Below are 27,326 nucleotides of genomic sequence, written 5' to 3' on the forward strand. Positions count from 1 at the left end.
ACAGAGAATGTAATTCCCCATACTATGATAAATAACTCATGACATCATTTCCAAACAGTTGGCTTTTTTATTCGTATTCCTCCCCTCCCTCCCTCCCTCCCTCCCTCCCTCCCTCCACGTACTTGTAATTTTCTTACATTATTAGGATAATACCAGCGGGAATTTAAAAAAAAATATTTTTTTTTCACTTATAGAAAAGGATGATTAGTCATTATTGTAACCACGGTAACCGTTAAGATCTGTTGCTATAGCAACCATAGTTGTCAGTTTATCATTCTTGTCTTAAAGCTGAAAATGACATTTTACGTGATGCTTATCATTTCATACTTTATCGCTTTAACTTCCTTTTCCTGCAAGATTTTTGAAATCTGGTAAAATAGTTGGCATCCCTCAAATACTTTTGCGAGTGTAATCTTATCAAGGTATTACGTTGGATTTAAAATGTTGCACAGAACGGCAACCCTAACAATACTATCTTGAAGATATCAGATTTATTGTTTTGCTTGTCTCTGAGTAGAATAACTCCACTAAAATCTGAGCTGTTTTCACACAAAATGTAAGCTACAGTTTACACGTGTTTTTTGAGCTTGGAAGAAACTGCAGCAAATGTCTCGAGCATTCTTCTTCTTATGTGATATTTTCAGCAAAATACTTTTGTTTAATAAAGCGATATAGTTAAAACTTTTTTCTCTTCTGTCTTTAGGGAGCAACCCATCTTCACCACCAAAGCACATGTCTTCCACATCGATCCTAAGACCAAGAGGTCCTGGGTCCCGGCCAGTTCACAGGCAGTTAACGTGAGCTTCTTCTTCGACTCCACCCGTAACTTGTACCGCATTATAAGTGTCGAGGGCACCAAGGTAAGGCATTCCTTATGATTCGTGTTGAAAAAATTAATTTTTATTCCCATTCTGATGTCTGAAATGGTTGGTAAATTGAAAAAGTGCATGGATTTGATTACTACTCGTGTTCAGCTAATTGACTTTAAAGAATTAATTAACCAAATGAAATAAAATTTACTGCATATGTTTTTTAAATATATTTTGCCCAATGTTGTTGGGAAGACTGTTGCGAATCCCTGGGATAACGATTTTTAAGGTGCGTTCGCAAATTGGTGAAGCGCCTACTTTGTCCATCAGATTGAACCTATTTTCGCGAACTCATATATAATATTTGGATCTTTTAGAAAAATTTTCTGAGCAATCCCAAATTTTATTCACCTCAGAGAAATAAATTTATTTATTTTATTTTTATTTATTTATTTTATTTTATTTTTGTTTTCATGAATATTTCGAGTTATATATATATATACATGAAAACGTTTTAGATGTTTAGACATTAATCGATATGATACTTCGCGTCGACACCTGGATTTCAGTTTATGTTTTATTCGTCCCTAGGAAGGTTCGAAGCCAGTTTCGAATCGCCCTTCCATCACATCTAGTTCTCATTTACAGAAATCTATATACAGGGCTGTTAAAATTAAAGTATCCCTATGTAGAGGGCTCTGGAGTGAGTTCTAAGGCTCGTACTGAAGAGAAATTTGGACAACAGGTAAAATAAAGAATGTGCTCGCCATTTATTGGGGAAAAAAAATTTGTTACAAAATTTGTCACTATATGGCGCTGTGGCAATACAAGTCACTTGAACAGCGCTACAATTGTTCAATGTGTCCTCCATTTTTGTCAACAACAGTTTCCATTCGAAGAACAGCATTTTCTACAGAAGAACGTAACATGTCAACTGGAATAGCCAGCACATGACGTCTAAAGCTGTCCTTCAGATCTGCCAGCGTTTGACATCCTTCCCGATACACCTGGTTCTTCAAAAAAAAAAAAAAAACCCACAACCAGAAGTCGCATGGGGTGAGGTCCGGTGATCGGGGTGGCCAAGATGCCTGGAAACAACGGCTGATGACCCGTTCGTCTGTAAAGTGTTGCTTTAGCAATCTTTGGACACAACGGTGGATGTGGGGTGGTGCACCATCTTTCATGAATATGGTATCCTAAAGGCACCCACGTTGTTGCAACTTTGGTATTGCGAAATTTGCCAACATTTCATAATATCGCTGTCCAGTGACAGAAAAGGTGCGAGGTCCAGTCGGTGTTACCTGTTCAAAAAAATATGGCCTAATCATGAATGTGGCCGTAAATTCACACCACACTGTCACTTTTGGAGAATGCAACGGGACCTCTTGGATAACTCGAGGGTTTTCTGTTGCCCAAACGCTACAGTTGTGCGTATTCAGTTGTCCATTTAAGCAGAAGTGGGTTTCGTCACTCCAAAGGATGTTCCATGGCCAAGTGATATCCACTGTCATTTGCGCCAGAAACTGAAGTGCGTAAGTGAAACGAATATCTGCATCACCATGCTGTAGCGTGTGCACCTTGTAAGGTAGTACCGCAACACCTGAAGCATTACTAGCCTTACAGTGGAATACGGCACGTCCACTTCACGAGAAACAGCTGGCACACTTGCGCTACCACATGAGATTGACTTGATAAATCCACGACAACCCTAGCCACGTCTTCAACACGAGAGGAGTCCACTCGTTTTCGACCTCTACCTGGTTGAACACCAAGATGTCCTGTCGCTTCAAATTTCGCAATCATTTTGCGGACAGCACAAACAGTCATTTCTGTTAGTTATGCGCTTCTGACGCCGGAATTCTCTGATAGCCGCAGCTGCATTGTTCCCGTTCTGATAGTACAGCTTCACTGTTGCTGTTCTGATAGTACAGCTTCACTAATAGCGCCTTTTCCTGCAACGTTGTTGGCATTGCTGCTGCAGTGCAGCAAACATCTACTGTATGATTTTGAAGAGACTGCTTTGCTTTTATACAGTACAGTAGAGCTGAGTAGTGGCGCTGTGGCAATAATTACGATTATGCAAATAACGTAAGTTATTTGCATAATCGTAACTAAGATAGTTACGCGCCATACAGTGACAAATTTTGTAACTAATTTGTTTTTCCAATAAATGGCGAGCGCATTCTTTATTGTACCCGTTTTCCAAATTTCTCTTCAGTACGAGCCTTAGAACTCGCTCCAGAGCCCTCTACATAGGGATACTTTAATTTTAACAACTCGGTATATGTGAAAGTATGTTCTCGAGCAGGGAAAGGGTGGTCGCTAAATTAACAATCTATGTTCTGTTCATTCCCGGGAAGGTTTTAAGCCCAGTTCCGATTTCAATATTTTGTAGACTATTCACGAGTACGGCTCCTTGAAATGCAAATTTGACAGCCTCCTGAAATTTAAACCGAGAATTGAAAGGCTAACTAGATTCATCCCTATCTTGGCAAAAAAATTCTAGAATTTATCATCTTATCTATGAGTATCACATTCTTAAAGTGGACATAGTCGTCATAATAAGCTGAAAGTTAATAATGGACTAACTACGCTAATATTTAACCTTTACAAATTATACAATATGATATCAGTTATATCTTATCTCTCAGTATTACATTCCTGATGTGGACATCACAGAAACTGGCTTTGTTTTTTACTGGCTTTTATCTGTATGATATCGTAACTACACAGCGAGGTTGCCAAAAGTTGGCCGGGACCGCCTAATTCAATAAATAAAAACAAATAAATAAATAAAGTCCCTCGTGTAGAACCATTGATATCAATTTGGAACAGTAGCTCTGAACCTTTTAAAAATTTCAAGAGTTATTTAAAATGTGGACCTTTGTATATCAAATAATTTCATCCATATAGGTTAATCGATTTTCCCTTTCTCCCCGACCCCTTTTAAGAAGTACTGTGCACAAATCCCATCTCATAAACATCGGTCTCCTGAACACATCTGGGGAAATTTTGGGAAACATTCCTTGAGTCACACGGCATAAGGGCAGTCACACGGCGAGGCATTGAGTCAACTAGTTCACCAAAGCGTTCTACAGGTATTTCCATCCATATTTGCTGCACCGCTCATCACAATAATTCGCATTCCTGGGTGGAAGATCCAAAGCTCGAACGGACCTTTCCACAGTGTCCCAAAGATGCTCCACAGGGTTCATGTCTGGTGAACGGGGAGGCCATTCCATGATGATAAAATCTACGGATTGCTCTTCGAACCATGTTCTAGTCACTACGGCTCTGTGGGGAGGCGCATTGTTCTGCTGGAAGAGGCTATTGCGCTGTGGGTGCACAATGACCATGAAGGGATGCAAATGATCTGCAAGGATGGACACGTAACCTGGACCGTTCAGAGATGCGTCTAGACGTACCAGAGGTGCCAACGTGTGCCAGTTGAACATGCCCCAGACCATTACCGACCGTCCACCTGCCTTAACAGTTCTTTTGTTGACATGATGGGTGCATAGCTTTGTGCGGTTTCCGCCAGATATGCACCCTCCCGTCCCCTCGAAATAAATGGAAATGGGACTCATCGGACCAGGAGACCCGTCTCCAAGGCCCAATGCCGACGTTCTTTCGCCCAGTTGAGGCGTAGGTGTTAGCAACGTTGGCTGTGTCGTTGTGTTAGCAATGGGACTCTGGTGTGTCGGCGGTCCCATAACCTGTTGCGGCTAATGATCGCCTGATAGTTTTTATCTTGGTGGAGACGTTTCTGGCACCTCCCTCGTTGAAGTCGTCGGTGTTCTGTGCCACTGTCGCTCTCCGGTTGGCTGAAACAATGCGAAACTGACGTCGATGGCCACGTTCATCCACGACCTTTCTCCGCCCACAGCTCTGTCCACGATGAGATGTTATTCCAGAAATGGCGTATTCCAGATATACCCTTTATACTGTCGAACGGGGACAGTGCAATTTCTGTATCACCTCCGCGATAGAGTGACCCATGCGTCGGGCACCCACTGTCATCCCTCTTTCAAAGTCGGTTAACTCACGACGTTTATCCATATTGGATAAACGTTGAATTACCGTCTACGTGAATGCAGTGATGTGGTGTACCTATATACCTGCGCGTAGATAGGGGAAACCCTATCTGATTGTGCTCACTGTTTATTAACTTTCCATTTCTCTCTTCTTACCATTGATCTTAGAACTCAATTAATATGCATATGCGCCTATTCTCTTTACCATGTCCGTCCGTCCGCATGTAACAGAGATACTCCCAGTGGACAATTTTCATGTAAATTTATATTTGGTTCATATAGTAAGATTTGTCGAGCCATAAGAAATTCGTACATTAAATGTAGTTTTAATGCAACATTGTTAGCGTTAGGCAGTCCGCACGCTTCCATGTATTGTTATGGAAATCTTGTGAATGTGGTATTACTTATGAAGAGGCACATAAATAGATGGATAGAAACAAGAGACTTAAAATAATGAAGGCCAAAATACTTCAGAAAGGATTGTCATGTAATACATATGGGAAGAAGCTGCCTTTGCTCCAAAGCAAGAGAGATAGAAAACAGGTAGGCCAACCAATTCAAGGACCTCGTTTATGTCTTGCACGTGTATTCCCTCAAAGACGACTTACTCAGAAGAATTTAGACAATTGAGTGTTAATGAAACACTTTTGAATTTTGGAATGTTTTTATTAATTTGATTTTATTCAGCATTAACATATAGGTGGATTGCAAAATTTTTCTTAGTAGGAGCAATTAAAATTCCTCGCGAGCGAAGTTTGGCCCCAAAGGCCGCTTGTTGTCGACCGCTGGTGTAGGAGTTTTAAAGCCTTAGATACTTTATTTGATTATATAACGTGCCTGAAGTGCGTGGGTTATCTGCCTCGAAAAATTAAAAGAAATTGATCAGTGGAGGACATTCATTTGCTTTTATAAATCCTTTCATATCCAGTTTGATATGCGCCTCTACTGCATTTGATCCATAAATAGTGCAATTTTGTCTGCTAAAACCCACGCATACTCTCATCTCTGGAAATCTATTCTAGACTTCCAGCATAAAAACTTAATGAAGATTCCCTATATTGGTTCGATTTTATCTCTCAAACAAACGGGATACTGATTGCAAAAGCACAGAATTCTGCCAATCCCAGATAATACAGAGCCATTATTGGCTTTCAAAAATAATCTATTCTCAGAGAAGACCCTAAATTTCTTTTCCTAGTCGATCTTGAAACGATTTTATGCTCTTTAATCTCATTTCAAAGAAGGTGACCATGCCACTCTTTAGAGGATTGATATCGATCATTTCACAGCATTGTTTAAAACGCTGTGTTAAAGTTGATCATTGTCAATCAAGTATTTGATTCTGCCATAAATCTTCTCATATTCTGTAAATATGGCTTCTTGGACAGGCTATTTATGTAATATTGTAGTAAATATTATAATTATATATTGTTGAAAAGAGTTGGTCCAGGGGAACAGCCCTAGGCAAACATCGCTGAATGAAAATAAAACAATCCGCGATTCTTTTTGGATCTGCGGTTTCTCATGAGCATTTTATAGGCAGTCTTGTCTGATGCATCAAATATATTTATGTACACTTTCGTCAATAGTATCAAAGATTTATCTTCAGAAAAGTTAAATATTTATGTAGATCGACTTCCAAACGTCCAGTCTAGTGGACTTAAGACTGTTCCCTGGTGGACAGCACAGTTGGTATAATACCTTTCTCCCTGCACTGAGTGGAAAAGAGTTCGAATCCCGTCGATGATAAGAGGAACTTATAACGACCTTTTTCAACCATGGTTGAGTTAATTGTTCTGAGCTGAGGGTAGCGTGGTTTATTCCCTCGGAAACTCGGATTTTCAAACAGAAAACAGCAGATCGACCTCAGAACACGAAATTTACAGACATTATATACGGTGCAATATGGACTAAGTTGTCCAATTGCATTGACCATGTCGTCCTTGCGCATCGAACAAATTGATTCCCAGTGGACGAATTTTGATAAAATTTTATATTTTGCTCTGTTTTTAAATATTTGTTGAGCCATACTAAATTTCATTAAAATCGGACGAATAGAAATCCATCAATTATTATTATTATTATTATTATTAATTTTTTTTTTCATACACATCACATATAGTATTCAGCTACAGTATAAATACACTGGGCTGCCACTTTATTAGGTACACCCCTGCTGTGCACACAAATAGTTTGTTCCGCAACGTTGCAAGTCACATGACCACAGTTTTGGATATAGATGCAGCAGAACAACCTTTCTAGTATCAGTTAAGCGTACAAACCGTAGCAAGAATGTGGAAAAGGAGTGATCTAACGGACTTCGAACGTGGCATTGTAGTAGGTGCAAGACGTGCCGGACAAAGCATCTCTGAAACGGCAGTTCTCCTGAACTTTTCACGCACCACAGTTTCAAGGGTGTATCGAGAATGGTGCAACGAACAGAAAACATCCTCTCAACGGCACTCCTGTGGAATAAAATCGCTTGTTGATGAGAGAGGTTAGAGGAGGATGGCTAGAATTGTGCAAGCAAACAGACGGGCGACAATGGTGCATGTCACGTCAGAATGGCGCCTCGGTATCCAGGTGGGAAGGAGCAGCAGTGCGTAGCCCACGCTTCTTGATTAGACCAGGGTTCGAGCCCGTCACCACCAAATACGGAGGATGCGGAAAGGTCAGGGAATGACCACCGCATATTCACGGAGCAATAGGGCCTTAGTTGCTAATGCTCCTAAAAATCGAATAACAATAACAACTAAATTTATAAATCTTAAAATGTTACTATTTGCATTATTAAATTAAGCACAGCTGAAATGTGAAATACAGGTTTTACTTCAGATGTTAATAAAATCCAGAAAGAAATAAGTAAAGTATATTACGAAAATGTTATTTGCATCTACCTGCTGGGGTACGTTTTGATATTTATTTACTTTGCTAAATCACAGATCTGTGAAATATGTGTTGCATTTCAGTTTTTATTAAAAATCCAGCAGGAAATCAGTGAAATATTTAAAAAATTGAACGTATATTACGTTATGAGGTATGTGCAGTGAAGTAACGACAACTGTTTTTATGTATTATTAGTTAATTAATTGGTAACGAGATGATTAGTTATTTACTTTTCACTTCTGTTAATTACAGAAATTCAGTTAATTTAAGATATAAAAATCGAATGCACATGACACAATGTACGCACCACGTACATTATATAACTTGTTAAAATGTGTCTTTGACCAGCTTCTTGTAATTTCACTTATAATACCAGGTTTGTAGGGTTCTTATGTCCGGTTACTTTATTGGGCAAGAAACTTTCCTGTAGTTCCTGGTGTTCATTACCTGGTCTTGGATGGTGAGCATCAATCCTTCGGTCTCGAAGAAGGACGTCCCGCTGGTAAGCCATGCAGTCTGCGGGGTAGCAGTGGTATCGTTACTGTACTCTCTACACCGGGTGGAAAAGACCCGAGTTCGAATCCCACCGATGACGCGAAGAACTTCTGTAGGCTTTTTTCACTCCGTGGCTGAGTTAGTTGGTCTCAGATGTAGATAGCAAGGTTTTTTTTCTCGGATAAACGGATTTTTCGTCCGGCAAAACAGGCAAATCGAGCAGAGAACACACGCGATTTACAGACACAATACACATTGGTATACGAATTAACATTCCGGGTGACCCTAATGTAATAGTTTGGATGATATCAAGTTTGTCACTAAGCTCTAAGCCCTAAGCTATGAGGTTTGTTTACTTTAGGAGCCATAGTGAGGGGTTTTTAATTTTAAATAAATGCAAAACAGCAGTACAAAACGCGTTATCAATACAGAATTCACTTTCAAAATGGCGAACTTAAAAAACAAATACAGTAATCACCTGACTTGCCGTTTTCCTTTTTCGGCACTGCAAGACATCTGCACTGTATGTATACATCCGATCTCAGTGTGCCGTTATTTCGACAGTCTACTGTTTTATTTAGTTTTTAGTTTGTATTGGGACTGCGTAGGTGTTTATGGCTTTGACTGTATTTCCTCCATTGGCTTTGCTTTTAACAGGCTTCTGACTCTCTGCTAGTATTTCTCGGTCACTTGGACCTTAATCTCGTTGTGTTCTTCTTCCTTCTTCAGCTTCATCATCTCCGGGAACTTGTAGGTCTTTCACCCTATCATAACTTCGATCTGTTTACCGGCCTTCATTCTTCTGTTTTTTTTTTTTTTTTTCTTTCCTATCTCTCCTTTTTTTGTTTCGGTTGGGAAGATGATAACGTGATTAAAATGCTCTTTCTGGTACTTACTTTGTTAGTAACATTGATAGCCATATAGGGCATGAAGCCACAGGCTTTGCTGCACTGGCCAAAAGAAAAAAAAAAACCGAGTAGATTAGAAAATACAAATTCTTTTCCTTCTTTCCTCAAATAGATAACTATCCAGTTGACCATTGAATTTATTTAATCTGTGAGCTTCAACTACCTGCGAAACCAGTTCCAGCAATTAACTAGTCGCTGGCTAAAAGAAAACTTTCTATAATCTAGTCTAAACATCTTCTAAACCTCCTAGTTGTAGAATTCTTTATAGCACTGAAATCTTCATTTATTCATTTTGCTAACCCCGCTTAGATCTCTATAAACGTCAATCAGGTCAACTCTGAGGTGGTTGGTTACCAAGCTCTGTACTCACATAATCGGAGCCTTTCCTCCTTTTGTTTTGTCGATCCCATCATGCGAGTTGCCTGTCTTTGGACCCTTTCAAGAAGCTCAATGTCTTTTTTCAGATGAGGTCTCCATACTTGAACACAATATTCCAAATGTGATCTTACAATTGCCTTATAAAGTGGAAATATGACCTCCATATCTCTACAGAATAATGTTCGATAATATTCTTCCGGAATATTAACTGTATTTGGTTCGATTCAACAGTATAGCCCTTACAGAATTTTGCTTATCCTATACTTCACATCATGCTGATGAAGTTTGAATATTACTTAACTAATTATCCATTGTTGTTTGAAACTATTTATTGGCAAATATCTTCTCTGGTTTTGTCTTTGTAGTGGATAAGAACTGATTTGAGAAAACATCGGCCATCTCTGAAGAATAGAGATTTGCAGCACCCAGTTGATCAACTTTATTCACAATGGGTTGATACCCTCACATGCAAACATCCGTCTAACATACAGGATATATATATATATATATATATATAACTCGCAAATACCAAACGAGTATCTAATGATTTTAATACCAAAAAAATCATTAGATACTCGTTTGCTATTTGCGAGTAAAAAAAATTTTAAAAATTTTTAAATTTTCTTAGCATTTTTCAATAGAATTATACACTGGTGTGCAAAACCTAAGGCCCAACACTGTTTCTAAAGGTTACAACCACAAAATCTTTACTTAAAATACTCATTGCTGATGAGAGTAGATTCAGTCTCAGCAGCGATTCTGGACGTCAGCTAATCTGGCGAGAGGTTGGCATCATCCCGGTATCATTCCGCAAACATCACTGAAAGGTATCGATGTGGCGGTCGAGGTGTTCTCGTCTGGGGAGACGTTATCTTGGATGGACGTACACAACTACAGATACTGGAAGGCGATACTGTAACCAGTGCACGCTACTGTACTGAGGTAATCCTTCCCCATGTGTGTCTGTTCCGAGGTGCCATTGGCCCCGAGTTCGTGTTTATGGATGATAATACTGCACCCCATCGCACTGCAGCTGTTGATATGCTTTTGGAAAGTGAGGACATTGTTCGTATGGGTTGGCCTGCCCGTTCCGCTGATCTAAATCCCATTGAACACATATGGGATGCTCTGGGGGAGATGCCTAGCAGCATGTCCACACCCACCAGAAAATGTTCACCAGCTGAAGATGGCACTGACTGAGGAATGGACGATGTTACTGCAAAAACTTATCAACAACATTGTTCTAAGTATGGACAGGCGGTGCAAAGCCTGCATCGACATTAGAGGTGGCCATATCTCCTACTGAGGACCACCTCTTCCCTTTGTTCCATCTTTGGCAGTGTTATGTTGCCATTTTTGAATAAAGTCCCTCTGTACCATTTTGTTTCTGTTGTTGTGTCAGTGTTGTTTCCTTCACCATTTCTGTACCTCACATGGTTCATTTGGTATGCTTTTCCCATATCCAGGCCACTCCTATGAGAAGCGACAGGTGAAAACCTAACTAGTCCTTAAATTTTGCACACCAGTGTATCACCACTGAATGGTGGTATTGTTCATAATTTTAAAATATGAGAGGAAGTAGTTTGCATCTCTTTTGCCATATTCAAGAATCCTTCCTGCAGATAATGAACATAATATGTCTTGCTGTGAGCAAGCACTGCAACAACAGATGACTGACAGATAGATTGACAGATTGTTCCATCTTTGGCAGTGATGCATCTGTATCATGGCAGCCAGTGCTATGTTGCCATTTTTGAATAAAGTCCCTCTGTACCGTTTTGTTTCCGTTGTTGTGTCGGTGTTGTTTACTTCATCATTTCTGTACCTCACGAGGTTCCTTTGGTATGCTTTTCCCATATCCAGGCCCCTCCTGGATATGGGAAAGACGTGTCTTGCCTTAGGAAAATGTCAAAAATTACTGCGCCTTCTTTATTCATGCGACATTTCGCTACTGAAAAAGTCATCCTTTCAACCCCAAAATCTCTTGTTCTTTTTAAACAGCCTTTAATGAGAAGCGTTGGTGATTTCAAAATGACCCGATCTGAAAAGTAAATTTGTGTTTCGTACGTGAATTTTATTTAATAATATTCACGTAACGCTTCGAAGCTTAGGGCTCTGAAGCTTTCGAAGAATTTCTTGTGTGGCTGTCAAGCTTTCGAAAATCCCCGAGGAATTCAGTAGAAGCTTCAAACAACCTGTTGTATTCTATAGAAGGTTCTTTTGTTTGCTAGATGAAATCCAATTTTCGATTAGATTTCGCCTTAGAGAATCTTCAACTTCTCCATCAATGTCGAAAATGTTTGTGCCAAATTTAATATATATATATATTACTTAATTAACTTTATACTCCATTTTTATCCATACTGCGTCTATAAAGTTAAAAAGGGGCGAAAACTTAATTAAGTGATAGTTGAGAGATAAAAGTAATATGACAATTATACCTGAGCGCTCAAATCAGCAGCATAGGATACAAAAGTATATGTACAGTATATGAGGTAGAAGTAATAAATCTATTGAAAAGCGAGTAGATGCAGGTGTAAATTCTGCAAAATGCCAAAACTAATAGGAGAAGGATAGCAGAAATCGGAAATATTGAAGGCTGGAGAAAAAGAGAAACAATGTGTGAATATCCTATATGATATAGACCTGACGTAGCCGAGCGGTCAGTAGCGTGGTGCAGTGCACGCGCTCTTTGAATGGACCGGGGTTCAAGCTCGTGACTGCTAAATACGATTAACATTTGTATCGATGATTTATTGTAAACTCCACTGACCTTGTTTTCGTGCCGGACTATAAACAAGAACATTTATAATGAATTAAATAAAATTGTAGGCTGAATTGGAAAGCCAATTAGAGAGAAGGGAACTGTAAATCAAAAATTATTGTTATTATAATCCGTTTATTAACCACAAGAAACTGTGGGTCACCCCGGGACGGCAGTGTGCCAGGAAAGTGTGAGATTTACATATTGAGGTGCGAGGAACCACATGTACAAGGGTACATGCGTGCTCGACCCGAGATATTTACAGAAATGAACTTACGCTTGAAATAAAAACCAAGTTTATAGCAATAAACATCAGAAGTAAAAAAAAAAAAAAAAAAAAAAATGCAGCAGGCAAAAAGACCAGGTGTAGATGATCGTCACAGGTTCAAGAGTTGGTAGCAGTTCTTGAGGCATTCCTTTCTGTAGAGCTTGTCCTCACAGAACTTACCAGGGTTGATTGCCCAGTTTATTGTAGATTTGGAGGCAGTTGGCCGGAAACATTCCCTCTAAGGGAATCAATGTTTGTAAGTGTAAACCGCATAGGGTGGCAAGAGTCGCGGCGTTCACCTCTTATCTTCTTTGGGCCAGAGATTAGTGGGGATACAGATGGGGCATCAGTTCAGCCTGCGATAAGCCGTGCTAGCGTGAGTGTATTTCTTGTCGTGATGAGAAGTCTCCAGGGAATGGTCCCTAGATTAGCTTGGAGGATGGATCTGGAGATAGTAAAAGGGGTGATCCACCACCCTGTTCATCCATCTGAGCAACCAATATTCCAGACTGAGGTACTTTTAGGTGGGAGGCAGAAGTAGATGACCAAATTTTTGATGCGTAGAGAGGGATAGGGGTAATGCTTTTTTATTGGCTCAAAAACGACTGCGGTTATACTAGGGGTAATGCACCTCAGGATGTACCGACAAAGCAGCGCTGGCTGATGCACACCAACGAGCTCCTGACGCACTGCCCCAAGTGCCGCGTATGTCTCATCCTAACAAAGTGAGGCTGGAAGGTGAGTCCAAAATCCCAGGTGAGGCCTAGGTCTGTGTGGGAAGTTACCCTTTGCACCCTTTCCCCGCCAACGAAGATTTGAACATCATTTTTAACTTTTTTTTTTTTGATTATCGGTAGTTGAGCAGATTTGGAAGGGTCCAGATGCAACCCAATTATGGCTAGATAGTGTTCCAGTTTCATTATTTAAATAAATAAATAAATTTTCTTTTTATACTCCTGGACGACCAAACGGTCAGAGGAGTTCACATGATAAACAGAATACAAGAAACAGCACCGTATTCAGCAGTCACGGGTTTGAACCCCGGTCACTCAAGGCACGTGTACTTATACCCCCGCGCGCCTGACCACTAGGCTACGGCAGCCTTAATCATTTTTTGTGTAGAGGCCTGTTGGTTAATATCAAGGATCTGATCAGGATGGTTTGAGCTCACGTAGAACTTCAGATCATCGGCAAAAGAGACAAAGTTAGAATTATAGGAACTCCCCGACTTACGGAAAGTCGACTTTACGTAAGTTTTTGCCTGCTGGTGCAAACTTAAAAAATTCGTGGAAACGTATTCTGCATCCCGTAGAAATAAATGGAGGTATCGTGAAAATATCGTAATGTGAACCCAATATCACTTTTTTTTTTTTTTTTTTTTTTGTAATTCGTTCCAAGTCCTTGGAAGTTGTTCCGTTATAAGAATCAATTTTGCACGCCTTTGTGATATTTTTCTAAAGCACTTTTCTGGAGGTCACGACCAAAAAACAATAAAAAAATAATTTTCACTTTCTGACTTATTTGGCTTTTCTGTTAGTGCATCTAATTATAAACGGGTAGTAAACTCGATCTTATTGCATTTGCGATAATACCGATAACTGGAATTGTATGGGTTTTTACACTGTTATGGTGAAATGTGTTCCTCCTCACTGAAAACTTCTCTTCATTCCTATTTACGTATTACAATGATGAAGGGAACGCGACCAACGGAAAGTACAAGTGGTGGTAGTATCAGGAAACGAACCAATATCGATTTAGAAATGAAAATGATTAAGATGTACGAAGCAATACAAAGTTTGTCATCCATTGCAAGGGAATTAGGTCTCGCTGCTTCAACGGTGAATACTATTTTATAGGACAGTGCGCGTATAAAAGGACATGTCAAAGGATCAACATATCAAAGGATCAACGCACTTAAGACAACACTGATCACAAAACAGAGTTCAGGTGCTATATCGAAGATGGAACAGCTGTTAATAATATGGATGGAAAGTCAGATTCAGAAGCGAGTGCCCCTGAGTCTAATGACCATTCAAGCAAAAGCAACAAGTACTGTATTTATAAAGATATTAAGGATAAGTACGGCGAACCCCCACCCAAGTTCGTAGCACGCAACGGGTGGTTTAATAGGTTCAAGCATCGCGCTGGTTTCCCCAACGTTAAAGTATGCGGTGAAGTCGCCAGTGCCGATTCTGCAGCTTCAAAGAAATTTTGTGATGTGTAGGGAAAAAAATATTGATGAAGGCGGCTATTAAACGCAGCAAATTTTTAACGGTGACGAGACTGCTCTGTATTGGAAAAAAATGCCCGATCGAATATACATTGCCAAGGACGAAAAGACAATGCCAATTTCCAAGGCTTCAAAAGATAGGGCCCCGCCTTTGCTTGGGACTAATGCTGCCGGAGATTACAGATTAAAACCAATGTTTGTGTACCATTTTGGAAATCCTCGTGCATTTAAGGGCATCAATAAAGCACCCTACCCGTGCATTTCCGATCGAACCAGAGAGCATAGATAACAATATCTCTCTTTGAGGATTGTTTTAAATGCTTCATTCCCGAGGTTGAAAATATTGTGAAGACAACGACGTTCCTTTCACAATTTTGCTTCTATTAGATACTGCTCCTGGAATTCTGCGCATCTAGATGATTTCAATTCGAACGTGAGAGTCATATTTCTACCGCCAAACACGACTTCAGTCATCCAAACCTGTTGATCAGGATGTTATTTCGAATTTAAAAGCGTACTATTTACGCACCACATTTGCTCAGGCATTGTCTGCAGGAGACGATGAGAAAAATTTTACGTTGAGAGAGACTTTTGGAAATCTCACAATATTTATCACGCGTTGAAATTACTAAAAGTTGTTTAAATGGCGCATGGAAGAAAATATGCCCAAGGCACGTAAAAGGTTACGAAGGATTTGAAAAAGACGAATCATATGAAGAGGTTACAGATAAGATTGTAAAGGTTGCAGAGCTACTTCAGTTGGAGGGTTGATGCCAAAGACGTGGAGGAGTTAATCTTGAAGTCCACCAGCAGATGTCTGGTGGACTTCAAGATTTATAGCAAGGTATCTGCCAGACCGAAGTAGTGCTTCAGAATAGTAAAGAGAGCTGAAAGGTATATTCTATCGTATGCCGATTTAATGTCCAGGAAGATGATGTCAATCTGGGATTTGTTGTTGAAGGAATTATCTAAAGAATAACATATTGACTTGCAGGCAGCAATAGTGAAAGAAGAAAAATGCTGACGAAGCTCAAGATGAACCAGATGAGCAGCCGAGATGCTTCATTGCCAGAGAGAGAGAGAGCAATGGCATTTCGTGAAATTGCATCGGCAATGGCGAGGTTTGAGGAGATGGATCCTGACAGCGAACAATTCTTAAAAGTTAACACAGGTGAATAATATGCTTGCCTGCTACAAAGAAATCTACGATAAAAAGAAAAAAAGTCACTGTCTAGTCATCCGTCTGCGCTCGTAGCACGGTGGTATCGTCACCGTCCTTCCCCACACCGGGTGGAAAAGGTCCGGGTTCGAATCCCGTCGATGACGCAAGGAACTTTAATGGGCTTTTTTCACTCCGTGTCTGAGTTAGTCGGTCTCAGGCGTAGATAGCAAGGTTTTTTCCCCAGAAACTGGGGTTTTTGGTGTATCAAACAGGCAAATCGACCAATGAACAAACGTAATTTATAGACAAAATACATATATGGGTATATATTAGAAATAATGGGTGGCCCTAATATAATAATTTGAATTTGTCCAGTCATCCATTAAAATGTTCTTTCGTAAAGTTGAGCGGCCGACCCCTTCTAAATCTCCACAACATTCAACCTCTGCTGCGGCGTACTTATCACTGAAGACCTCGATTCAGGCAACGATGCTCGAGAGGTAAAACTTACTGACGCGTTATGCCTGTGTCCTCTCCTTTTTTGTAATTTTATAAATTTGAAATTTTTTAAAATTGCACGCTTTTGTAATTTTTCCTGCGCATGAGATAAAAAATTAAATAAATACAATAAATAATTCTATTTACATGTTCGTCGAACATTTCTTTTTGATTTAATCAATTCAGCGAGCACAGTTGAGAGTGCTGCACAGGCATGGAGAAATTCCCCGACTTACGTAGCATTCCGCGAAACGCAACTCTTACATAAGTCGGGGAGTTACTGTACATGCTAGGAAAGGTTCAAAACTGCTGCGAAGAGGATTGTTGAAAGCACAATCCCCTGCGGGATGCCTCTTGTGACATCGAAAGTTAACTGTAAATCGTTGATGGTAACAGACAGATGTCTGGTGGACTTCAAGATTTGTAGCAAGGTATCTGCCAGACCGAAGTAGTACTTCAGAATAGTAAAGAGAGCTGGAAGGTATATTCTATCGTATGCCGATTTATTGTCCAGGAAGATGATGTCAATCTGGGATTTGTTGTTGATGGCCTGTTGGATTCTGAAGAGGGTGTCTAGAAGATTGGTAGTTGTTGATCTCTTGTTTAGTTCATTATATCATATAGGATATTCACATTCCTTCTCTCTTTCTCCCCCCCTTCAATATTTCCTATTTCTGCTATCCTTCTCTTAGTTTTGGCATTTTGTATAATTTAAACATATATATGCAGTACATATATTGTTTTAAGCATGCTTTTTTTTTTTTTCTTTTTCTTTTTCACAGGCAGTCATCAACAGCACCATCACTCCAAACATGACGTTCACCAAGACATCCCAGAAATTTGGCCAGTGGTCCGACATCAGGGCCAATACAGTCTACGGGCTGGGTTTTGCTTCTGAACCAGAACTGAACAAGGTAGGTGAAATATTCACACACTCACCAGGGCGCCTCGCAACCGAAGATATTGTAGCCAGCACCATCTGCGGAATGGGGTTTAGCTATGAGCAAGAATTGGACAAGGTAGGTTGTCTGCCTCCAAGCAGTTTCATTAGAGAGATTTGATAATGTAAATACACCACAGAGGAAAAAATATAAGAAAAACAAGGAAGGTTTAGCAGGGAATTAATATTACCGCTTTTATTTGCAACCACTCCGAATTCATTTGGTTACTTAACAGTTTTGTAAACGGTGAACTACTGTAAAATTCAATTGCGAAACTAAAAAAAAATATTGGACCTTAATGGATGTACAAGTATTTTACGAAATCTTCAAACGAATTTTATTTTGATGATGTGCTTTAAACTATAAACACGTCTTACCAACCCATTATGTAGGCACGAAAAACGTCAGTTCTGTATCAATATCGATCAACCTTAATTAGCCGCTGCTAATGACACGCAAATGATGTAAAAATGAAATCTTAAGTACCCTTGTTTTATCGGATTGTAATATGCCTTTTAAGTAATCGCACGCCATACTAGTGCAGGAAAATGTATTTCTCGATCCATTCTGATTATGGCATTAATATTTTGATCTATCAACGTTAATTTGCGCTGTGAGGGGGTTGTGTGAACGTATTAATTATATGAGCATGCATTAGACTTATGCGACCAATTTGTTTTATATTTATTAGAGGGGGGAGAGATAACGTGTAGCATAAGACGAACGTGTGATAGAAAGTGGAATGAGATTTGAGAGAGGTGTAACTGGTTTTAAACATCAAGTGGATTCTATCAATGACTGATTTGACATGTCGGTCAGCTGGTTGGTGAATCTCAAATAGAGATGCCAACCTGCAGTTATTTTTCACTCGAATTACACCGGTTATCAATGTGTAAGCGTAAACAGTTAATTTTAAAACCAGCTTTGATCCTCCAGCGGTGCCATCATAAATTGTCGACTTGCTTATCTCCGACGACATAAATAATCCCCGGACCTGAATGGAATAACTGCACTGCAGTTTATCCGAGTGATATTTTTATCTTCAAAGCTCGCTAAATGAGTTATTGATCAGGTATCTAAATATTTCGCTTCCCCAGAGCAGATGAAGCCTTTAATATTGTGCGTGCGCTTGTTAGAAAACAAGATTAGTCTCCTAATTCCATCCTTCAATGCTCGTCTGTATTTTTATCACGAAATGATCTCCACAGCACGCTTTTCAATGCTCTGTGGACATTAGATCTTACCAGTATTTCTAAATTTATGGGCAATTCACAGTACGTATCTATAAACTAAAATATCTCATAATTGCCTCGTGACAGTCTTTCAGGAATTACTAATAGATTTAAAGGCTAAAATTATATATACTAGCAGTTGTGTGTTTTAGAGAAATTCAGCTTTTATTTTCATTTCGTCATTTATTATCTGCTTGTTTACTTTTGGTGATACTAGGTGGCAGCACCAACTACATTACTTGTATTAGGAGTAGGAACTAGTTATGTTGTATGACGAACTTCGTGTGTTTGTCTTTCATTAGAAATTAGGTGTTACTGTAAACACGTACATCGAATATGCTGGCGGCTAGCTGTGTATAATTTTATTTTCGATGTCTTGTCGCGTGTAAATGTAAACATATTCTTAATTGGCTATGTTGTCTCTGTAACTTGTTAATGTATATATTTATTTATTTTAAGTGTATGAAATTGAACAAGTTTGTTAAAAGTTTTCTTTTGGAAAAAAAAAAAAAAAATTCAAAATGTTAAAATTGATGATTTAGATCCCCCATCCCTCCACTGCAAAAAGGCAGTATATCGAAACGGCTATCGAGGTGATCTCTGTTTAAAAGTCTAGTGAGATTTCTTTTATCCTTCATCTCCCTTCCCACATGAACGTTCAAAAAAAATATTTGAAGCTCTGATTGCTGGGTTAAAAAAATAATCAGTAGAAGCGAAGAGAAACCAAGGATGACAAAACTGCAACAGGCCTTCCGATGTGAAGAAAATGACGTAAAAAATTATACAACTGATTTGAAAAATCAGAAAGGAAGCTAAATGCATGAAGTTTAAATTCTAGGCAATTATCTTAGGGGCGTTAGTAAAGAGAATTCTCTTTTTGTAAAGAGAATCATTTATTCGCTAAACCTATATTAAATTTATTTTATAATTAATTATTAACTGTTATTACTATTAATAATAGTTAATATAATTATTAACTGTTAATATTAATAATCACTAATAATTATTAAGTATTATTAGTGATGGTAGTAAAAAAATTATTTAAATAAACACGTACAAGAAGAAATTCAGATGTGGGTGTAGTGTGTATATCTGCTATACACTATACCCACAGCTATTAATTTCTTTTATTTTTTGATAGTATTTTAAAGTGGATGGTAATAAAACTAACAATAAGACGTTTCAGTGATTGGAATTGATAACAGTAAAATGAATTTCTTTGGAGATGGAAATGCTCCATGGCGAAACCATATGGTTATACCCTTGCATAACCCCTTGGTTTCGCCACTGGATTAATAATTGTTTAAACAATTAAAACGTTTAATCAAATTTTGTGCAGTTAAACGATTTTAGATCACGCCCGAAATAGATATTTTAGATGCCTTCTGGTGGCGATTTCTCGTATGATAACTTGAGCATGGGGAGGAGGGGAATTACTGAGACTGTCTTAGGTGACAGACATTACTGTTAGAGATCGATAATAGCATTTCAGATATACTTAAAAAATGTTTAATTTAATGTAATAAATTGGAAAATAATTCAGATATAAATACCTGAAAAATCACGTCATTGTACAAAGCCAAAAGTGAATCTCACTAACTGGTTCCCAAAGCCGCCACCATGACTCATTGATTTCTCCAGCGTACACTTCGACACTACGGAACAAAATCATAATAGCCCGCATGCACGGAGCGAAATATGCTCTCGATTCGAGTTCCAGCAGAGGTTAAAGGAGAAGTAGCGATAACCCTTGACCCCTAGATGTTGATGCTCACTTGAGAAAGTGGAGATAAAGCAGACTTGATAATTGAACTTTCTGGGTGCAGTTAGGGCAGCTGTGTCATACAAGCCCGCGTCTGAGGAACTGCTATATATTTTAACGCACAGCTATGTGAAGCAAGAAGCAATTAATCTTAAGCGCGAATGATTCGATGTTTTTGATTCACGTTCACTCATGTAGAAGTTCTACAATTTCCCCATTTGTTAAACTTTATAACGTACGCGATTTATGGACACAATATATAGGAGTTTACCATTGCCTGAATTTTCCGTTACATACAGTTAATCAGCCGATTAAACTAAGATGGATCGAAGCACTACCCATTTGTTAAGTATAACCGTATATAAATGTTAATATAGCCGATGCATTGTTAGAAAGAAGGGTTACTTGGTTTGTTGCTACTCTTAAGCCCTTTTAGCAAAATTACGAGTTGTATTTTTAGTGGGGATTAGATCTGTGTTTTCCCTCTGAGAACTACACAGGATATACAAAGAATTATTTATTATTTTTTATGGTACTTTCACATACTGTACAACGTTTTTTTTTTTTTTTTATCAGATGTTTATTATTTGCATAGTGGAAAACGGCAACTCTATATTGTTAGCACTTTGTTTACTTTCCTGAAAAAACAAAAATTGATTACCAAACCGTTTTCAACTTTTACTAAAGCAGTTTATGTTTGCATTTTTCACCCGAAAATATTGCTGCCGATTTCGAAGAATCAGATCATGCTGCTGCTAAGAATGTTTGGCCTTACGTCGAAATTACAAGCTGTCGTTTCTACTTGAGTCAATCACAGTGGAGATGCATTTAACAACTAGATACTTCTAGAGTACTAAGACTGTTTTGAAATTGGAAACTAGCAGACTAAACGTTTTATTTGTTACCATCGAAATCCATTATTTGGTTTGGTTTGTTGTAGAGTTTTAGGGGCGTCAGCGTATTTACACCATATTGCGCGGTATATCTATATATATATATATATATATATATATATATGTGCAAATTGCGTGTATTCTGTGGTCTATTTGCTGTTTGTTGCCCCAAAAACACACGTTTCCGGGAGAGAAAACCATATTACCCTCTCCTGAGACGGATTAACTCAGCCACGTTGTGAAAAGGCCCATAAAAATTCCTCACATCGTCGACGGATTCGAACTCAAATCTTTTGCACCCGGTTTGGGGAGGACGGTGATTATACCAACTGTGCTATCCATGATGACTGTTTCCGGTAACCACTTTTGGATTATGCAAAAGTACCATAGAGTTATGTTTGTTTGTTTGTTATTTAGTTTTTAGGAGCATTAGCAACTAAGGCCATATTGCTCCGGGGATATGCGGTGATCATTCCTTGACCTTTCCGCATCCTCCGTATTTGGTGGTCACGGGCTCGAACCCCGGTCTGATCAAGAAGCGTGTGCTACGCACTGCTGCTCCTGCCCACCTGGATACGGAGGCGCCTAGAGTTATGTGAAGATCTAATGCCTCTTCAGCTGTCTAATGACAAGACTGTTATCAACTCAGATAATGATGATGATGCTGCGAAATTTTCAATATATAGGCTTCCTCTGAAGTGTCTTCCTAAAAGACAACCAATTCGTGCGAAGCATTCGATGCGAAATTCAATAAACTTTTCTAGGCGTCATTCTAATATATTTGTAATTACACAATAAATTAATGTTTATGAAGGAAACTTTTCTCGATTTCAGTGTATTAAATCCTATTATTATTATAAGGAAAAACAAATTTTTATATTAACCTCCTATAGAATTTTCAATAAAATTATGAAATTAGAACTAAAATTTCAGTATTCGTTTTCTGAAGTTTTATATACGTTTCTGAACATGTTGAATAAATACTGAAAATAAGTTCTCCTCTTGCAAGTTTCGTATTTCTAATAAGGCTTTTTGACTGTCTTCTGTTCCTTTGCTGCTACATATAAGACCAAACTAACTGAAGAAGTCAGTACAATTATAATTTTTTCAGGCATTTTTCTAATTCATAAAATTTGATAATATTTTTCTTTTCATGGCACGTGTAATTCGCACTGTACTTTAGAACTGCATAATTCGAAGTAGCTAACGACCAAAATTCGAAATTTGTCTCCCTGCGTGATGTCCGTTTAGAAAAGAACTCATAAATGCGCTTGTTTTGAGTTATCTATCATCAGGGATGTCATGTGATTATGCATCTTTACGAAGTTACTTTGAGTTTTTACACACATTTTTGTTGTCTTCAAGGGACAAAGCATGTAAATTTAAGTCTATTAATAAGTTTTTTTCTAATTTCTAAGCTCTCAAACCGTCCATGGTACTAAAATAAAATTCATTAAACTTCAGATTGGAAAATGGCAACTAAAGTTTAATATTTCTAAATGGAAGATTTAGCACGTAGGGAACGGAAATCTGGAGTTGGTGGTCCAAGACGAAAAAGACTCAGGGATTACGATTGGGGGGAAATTTTCAATACCCTGCCTGAGTAGCACAGTTGGTATAATCACTGTTCTCTCCACACCGGGTGAAAAAGACCTAATTCCGAATCCCGTCTTTTTTGGGCCATTTTTTAACAACTTGTTTGGGTTAGTCGGTCTCAGGCGAAGGCAGCATGGTTTTCCTCCAGGAAGTTCGAGTTTTTTGTCCGGCAAACATCAAATTGGCCACAGAACACACGAAATTTATACATATTATATACGACGCAATATGGCCTAACTTGGTGATGCGCCTAAAATCCTACGACAAACAAACTAACAGTAACCAGAACTTCAAAATTTTGGGGAGTAACAGAAGGCCGGATTTCATCAAGTTTACCTTTGGGCCAGCGTATTTTCGATGGTTTGAACGAATTGCTTACCTGTGGTGGATTGGTGAACTTCAAATCGGAATTGGATAGGCACATTTTTGGAGACGAGTAAGATATGAATGATAGCTGAGGAGAGGGTTGAAGCAATGAAATCATGCGAGGACTGATGCTAGCAAAACCATCAGTTAAGCATTCCTTGTTTTCGCTATCGTGTCCACATATACTTACTAATAAGTATTACTTTGTGTATATCAATCTATCATTCGATTGGCTACACAAGGGGGGAATTTTAGGAGAAAATTGGGACCACAGATTGACAGACTCAAACTGTTGGAATATTAATCTTTCTACAAACTACAATTCTACAGATTGTACATAATCTACAGGATATCACACTTTTATCCGATCATAGCCCAATTGCAATACTCTACCGTATATGGACTTCAATGCCAAGGAAAAAAATTAAGAGTTAAAAATTAATTAAAGTAACTTGTCACTTTGCCAGCATTTCTGGACCCAAATAAATGCTTATTTGCTGCCAGCAGTATCCCGTGGCAATGTCTACTCAATGTGATACCTTATTTGCAACAACTCTCTTAACTAGCTGGATCAACTCTATTGCAGAATTTGTGGCTTCCAAAATAGTAAGGATATCATCGATCGAAAACTTGGTGGAACTAGCCTAACTGCATTGTTTAAACTAAAGCAAACTCTGCACAGAAAATGGAAACTGTGTAATGTTACACAAAATAGAATTAACTACTCGAGGGCCAGAGCAATATTTAATAGGGAAAAATCTAGAGCAATTAACCGCTACATGAAAGACACATTTGACAGGGGAAAGCTACCTCGTTGCACACAAAAGTGACACAAACCAGGGACTTGACAAAGAAGCGTGGATGGGCCACATCACCAGGTTCTCCAGCATATATCACGAGTCACAAGTCAGGGAGTTTGAATGGGATCAATTAGTTGACAATGAGTTTGAGCCTGTTCTTATCACTAAAGAAGCACTAATACAGAGTATTAACTCCCTCAGGGCAACTAAGACAGCTAGAGTTGATAAAGTCCCCCAGTTCATGGTAAAGTGTCTCATCCCTTACCTAATTGAACCACTCCAAGCAATTTATAGCTCTGTCCTTGCTTGCCGAGTTTTCCCTGAGAACTGAAATAAGTACGCTGTAATTCCACTGCCAAAAATTACAAAGCCTAACCTCGTGGAGCACTATAGTCCTATATCTACTGCATCTACCCTGTTAAAAGTACTGGAGAAAGCTCTACTGCCAAAGTTGTCGAATCAGACACTGGCCGGGCAGCCTCAACAAATTCATTATTCAATAACTACAAATCAACAATTACTAACCTCCTCACAGTTCAAGCCCCGATACTAAATGCTTTCCAAGCCGGAAAGGAAATTGCAATAATTTATGCTGATATAAAAGCAGCCTTCAGTAGTCTGGATATACATGTCCTACTTCATCTGCTCCAACACGCCTTCCGAATAAAAGGAAATTTGCTGAAGTTCTTACAGGCCCTACTTATTTGTCGGTCCATTTATTATCATACAGACAATCATATCCTCCGACGCCAACTCCGTGCAGGAGTTCCACAAGGTGGAGTCTTGTCTGGACTCCTATTTACCGCCTTGATGATCCCCTTCTGCAAGGGTAGGGATGATGTATGCACTTACGCAGACGATATTAAGATCCTAACGTCCATCCAACCGTCCATGACCAATAGTGCATTGTGTGACCAGATTAATTATAAGCTTCTGAACTTATTCGTGTACTTAGTTAAGTTTGGCTTGGCCTTAAATCCGCGGAGGACTGTAATCATGGTGAAAAAATCGCCTACGCTCGTACACCCGAAACTAAATTGCAAATCTATCCCAGTTGTTGAGACGCATAGAGATCTGGGAGTAACTTTTCATACTAAGCTTACGTTCAAGTCGCATATTGACCTGATTGTAAAGAAAATTAACCACATACGTTGGGCAACAAAACAGCACCTCTTGCACGTGAAACAGACTACAACAACCGCACTATATTTAAGAACCACGGTGTATTCGGCCATATTGCATGGCGCAGAATTGTGGGCATCACTACCCCCCTACCCACATTAGGAGAATACAGTATATGCAAGTGAATTCTGGCTGCTGAAGTGGGCAAACCATAAGCACCATCCCCCTCAACATTTAAGGACCACGCAGCTTTCTGAGCAGCTTAAACTACACCGTTTCCAAACATCATTGCCTGGAAACAATTAATAACCACAATCAAAATGATGACTGGCATGATATCATCACCATGCTTCTGGCAGCTTTGTGAGTGGCACATCCCGCCATCTGCCTTAAAAGGAACCGAATCCTTGAGAATGAAGACCAACAGACTGAAGATGGCCGACAGATTTATACCCGTCAGTGCATTAGAATCAATTCAGTGTCTAACACATATTAGAATTAACCTACAAACGCTCATAGAAGATCCGAAATATAGGAAAGAAACCACAGGGTGGTTCGCTGAGGCTACTATTGCTTAGTAGTTGTGTACATTTCTGTCAAGAACTGTGTGTACACACTGAACGAGTGTATATCTCGCACAAGTTGTTTCAGTGGATGTGATGTTAAGATGAACTTTTGAACTACAATTGCCATTACTCTAGACAGAAATGTAGTGATGAGTAATGCAATTTATATTTCAGCTTTTCTTGTAGATTTTAGCCATTCTTTTATTTTTTCATTTTATGATAATCCCCTAGCATTTTCTGCCGTGAAGGGAATTTGTCACTTACCAATGTACACCTATATTTTATATTTGGTAGGACAAATAAAGATTTATTTATTTATTTATTGGATGTCACATTAAATTTAAAATAAAGATAAATATTTAAATTTTTTATCTTTTCGAAATGCACCTTTTGAGTCAGACAATCTTGGAAAGGGGGGAATGACATTCTGACATGGTGAAAAGCGTGCATGGGCAAAAAAGGTTGAGAACTACTGGGCTACACGATTACTTTTCCACCTGGGATAAACGTTTAGCATATGGAAACGGTTTTACCATATGTTAAACCGATGGTATCGAATCCTTGCGAATATATCTAACATTGGATTCGAAATGTTTAGTATCCGTCACCAGAACGCGATCACTATCAGTGTTTTAAAAAGCGTTTCTGGCAGGTCTGTCAAACGCTTTTCCCAAATAGCTTCCTCCATCCGCCCTCCGAACCGTACTGAAGCGAGGGTGATGTATGGATCCCTTTGTGCAGTTTTCGTACGGGTCAGAGGGAGGGGGGTCGCCAATCAATATCGGGACAACCTCTGCAGCAACACTAGGAATTTGAAAATGTCGTGGCGGCTGCTATGGCCTCGAGGATTTAGTACGGCAACAAAATGAACGGAGTTTCCTCGGAAACAAACTTTAGCTCCGTTTGCCAGCTGTTGAAACGTGGTTACTTGCCGCGGATCGCTAGCTCCACCAGCCGCAAGGGCTGTATTTATGGGCGTTTGCGGAGCGATTGGTTGTCGTAATGTGTGGAGCGATGAAGGAGAAAATGGACAGACGTGCTTTTAGGCGTGCAATAAATTTAACTAGTTCCGGGCCCATTTGGGCCCTTCTCTAAGCTGTAAAACTGTCTGCTAAACTTTCACCCATTTTTTTTTTTCCTCTTTTTTTTTTTTTTAATCTGTTGGACATTTTCTTGTCTCCTGTCGTTCAAATGCCAGCCTTCAGTAGAAGGTTAGCACTTGTAACATGGCGTATTTTTCACTGCTGTGACTAAGTTTTAATCTCGTGTCACCTGCTAACTGAATGTCACTGCGCAACATTTAGGTTAAAGCACGCATTTCAGTAAAACTAGATTGTATTATATCGATTGTCTCTCTCACACGTACAGAATGGCATCTGTAGTCAAGACACTTTGGGAAAGAAAATTGTAAATAATGATGAAGAATCGGTAGATCATGTCCGTGTAATCTTCCCTCTAATTCTGATCAGCGATCACAATATGGATTCCATTAATGTCGATCAACTGGTGATGGCTTAAGTTACGTATGCTTGGACAAATTCGATGGGTATCCATCGAATTTGTAATTGGGTACCCATTTTTCTCTCTCTGTCTGCTCACTGCAAATGATGGTAGAT

The 27,326-nt window shown here is 39.0% G+C and overlaps 1 protein-coding gene across 10 annotated transcripts in view; it reads left to right on the forward strand.

Moving 5' to 3' along the window:
- homer (protein) overlaps positions 1–27,326 on the forward strand; it is a 651,652-nt gene that overhangs the window by 368,578 nt on the left and 255,748 nt on the right. For 8 of the 10 annotated variants that reach the window (XM_090371489.1, XM_090371481.1, XM_090371470.1 and 5 more), the window contains 2 exons: positions 704–860; positions 17,215–17,451. In XM_090371489.1, the coding sequence (XP_090227615.1) occupies positions 704–860; positions 17,215–17,451 (394 nt within the window). The remainder of the gene's footprint in view (positions 1–703; positions 861–17,214; positions 17,452–27,326) is intronic. The other 2 variants (XM_090371505.1, XM_090371474.1) reach the window with 2 other exon arrangements.

The sequence above is a fragment of the Mastigoproctus giganteus genome, chromosome 1 (genome assembly GCF_048544385.1).
Source record: "Mastigoproctus giganteus isolate SK-2022 chromosome 1, ASM4854438v1, whole genome shotgun sequence".
Classification (NCBI taxonomy): Eukaryota; Metazoa; Arthropoda; class Arachnida; order Uropygi; family Thelyphonidae; genus Mastigoproctus; species Mastigoproctus giganteus.